At 49.6% G+C, this 2,229-nt stretch overlaps 1 protein-coding gene across 1 annotated transcript in view; it reads left to right on the top strand.

Moving 5' to 3' along the window:
• The window catches only part of KEAP1 (kelch-like ECH-associated protein 1), an 18,179-nt gene extending 17,194 nt beyond the window's left edge, over positions 1 to 985 (top strand). Inside the window, exon 6 of the mRNA XM_011954848.1 lies at positions 287 to 985. Within this exon, the coding sequence (XP_011810238.1) occupies positions 287 to 453 (167 nt within the window). The 3' untranslated portion in view covers positions 454 to 985. The remainder of the gene's footprint in view (positions 1 to 286) is intronic.
• Positions 986 to 2,229: the final 1,244 nt, after the last annotated feature.

Genomic DNA, 2,229 nt, shown 5'->3' on the forward strand with positions numbered 1-2,229 from the left:
CTCCCAAAGTGCTGGGATTACAGGTGTGAGCTACTGCGCCTGGCCTTTTTTTTTTTTTTTTTTCTTCAGTAAGAGACTAGAGTTTTGCTATGTTGCCCAGCCTGTCCTCGAACTCCTGGCCTCTAGCCATCCTCCCGCCTCAGCCCTGCAAAGTGCTAGGATTATAGGCGTGAGCCACCGCGCCCGGCCTGCTTTTGCATCTCACAGCTGCTTCTCCCTCTTTCTGTCCCCTGCTCTTGGATGTGGTGTGAACAGGTGGTGACTGTCCCTTCTGTTCTTCCTGCAGGAGGCTATGATGGTCACACGTTCCTGGACAGTGTGGAGTGTTACGACCCAGATACAGACACCTGGAGCGAGGTGACCCGAATGACATCGGGCCGGAGCGGGGTGGGCGTGGCTGTCACCATGGAGCCCTGCCGGAAGCAGATCGACCAGCAGAACTGTACCTGTTGAGGCACTTTTGTTTCTTGGGCAAAAACACAGTCCAATGGGGAGTATCGTTGTTTTTGTACAAAAACCGGGACTAAAAGAAAAGACAGCACTGCAAATAACCCATCTTCCGGGAAGGGAGGCCGCGATGCCTCAGTGTTAAAATGACATCTCAAAAATAAGTCCAAAGCGGGAATCATGTGCCTCTCAGCGGAGCCCCAGGAGTGTCCAAGACAGCCTGGCTGGGAAAGGGGGTGTGGAAAGAGCAGACTTCCAGGAGAGAGGCCCCCAAACCCTCTGGCCCGGTAGCAGGCCTGGGTCCCACCCACCCAGCCACGCTGGCAGCCCTCACCTTGTGATTTGTTCTTGGATACCTGGGAGGGGGCCAATGGGGGCCTCAGGGGGAGGCCCCCTCTGGAAATGTGGTTCCCAGGGATGGGCCTGTACATAGAAGCCACCGGATGGCACTTCCCCACCGGATGGACAGTTATTTTGTTGATAAGTAACCCTGTAATTTTCCAAGGAAAATAAAGAACAGACTAACTAGTGTCTTTCACCCTGGCTCTGGGCTGGAGGTCTGAAACCTGGGGCCAGAAAGGGCTCTTCTCCTGAAACACACTCCTCTTTGACTTAGGGCTGGTATTTGAAACCAGTTTGTAATCTTTGCCCATCGCATTTTGATATGTAGGGCATCTTTCTCCCCATAGGCAAGCCACACAGTTGTCCTTCAGTTTCAGCTGCCTTGAAGACAAGGAGCTAATTCCTAGTCACATCTCCCAGGGCTCCTCAAGCTCATTTTTTTTTTTCTTTTCTTTTGAGACAGAGTTTTGCTCTTGTTGCCCAGGCAGGAGTGCAATAGTGTGATCTCGGCTCACAGCAACCTCTGCCTCCTGGGTTCAAGTGATTCTCCTGCCTCAACCTCCCGAGTAGCTGGGATTACAGGCATGCACCACTACACCTAAGTTTTTGTATTTTTAGTAGAGACAGAGTTTCTCTATGTTGGTGAGGCTGGTCTCAACTCCCAACCTCAGGTGATCCGCCCGCCTTGGCCTTCCAAAGTGCTGGGATTATAGGCATGAGTCACCACGTGTAGCCTAGTAAATTTAGACACAATCAAATGTATCACTCTTTTACTTCCTTAATAGTTCTCTTTCAATTTTTCTTTTCTTTTTTTTTTTTTTCAGAGACAAAGTCTTACTCTGTTGCCCTGGCTGAAGTAGAGAGATAGTAGCTCGCTTCAACGCTGAATTCCTGGGCTCAAGTGATCCTCCCAGCTCAGCCTCCTGAGTAGCTGAGAGTACAGACGTGTGCCACTATGCCCAGCTAATTTTTATATTTTTTATAGAAATGAGGTTTTGCCATATGGCCCAGGTTGGTCTTGAACTCCTGGGCTCAAGGGATCCCCTGACTCGGCCTCCCAAAGTGCTGGGATTACAGGTGTGTGTCACCTTGCCTCGTAATGTGGTATTATTTACTTAGGAATGAGGTAAATATTGGAAACCTGAAATGCTGAAATTGGGCAGAATTGTCAAGACTGTTGAAGTTAAAATTATCATGATAACATTTAACAGCAGACCACTTTAGCTGTATAATTTAAAATTTATGACCAGGCACGGTGGCTCACGCCTGTACTCCCAGCACTTCAGGAGGCCAAGACGGGTGGATCACGAGGTCAGGAGATCAAGACCATCCTGGCTAACGTGGTGAAACCCAGTCTCTACTAAAAATACAAAAAAAAAAATTAGCCGGGCCTAGTGGCGGGCACCTGTAGTCCCAGCTACTCAAGAGGCTGGGGCAGAA

This window comes from Colobus angolensis, unplaced genomic scaffold (assembly GCF_000951035.1).
Source record: "Colobus angolensis palliatus isolate OR3802 unplaced genomic scaffold, Cang.pa_1.0 Scaffold39, whole genome shotgun sequence".
NCBI classification, from domain to species: domain Eukaryota; kingdom Metazoa; phylum Chordata; class Mammalia; order Primates; family Cercopithecidae; genus Colobus; species Colobus angolensis.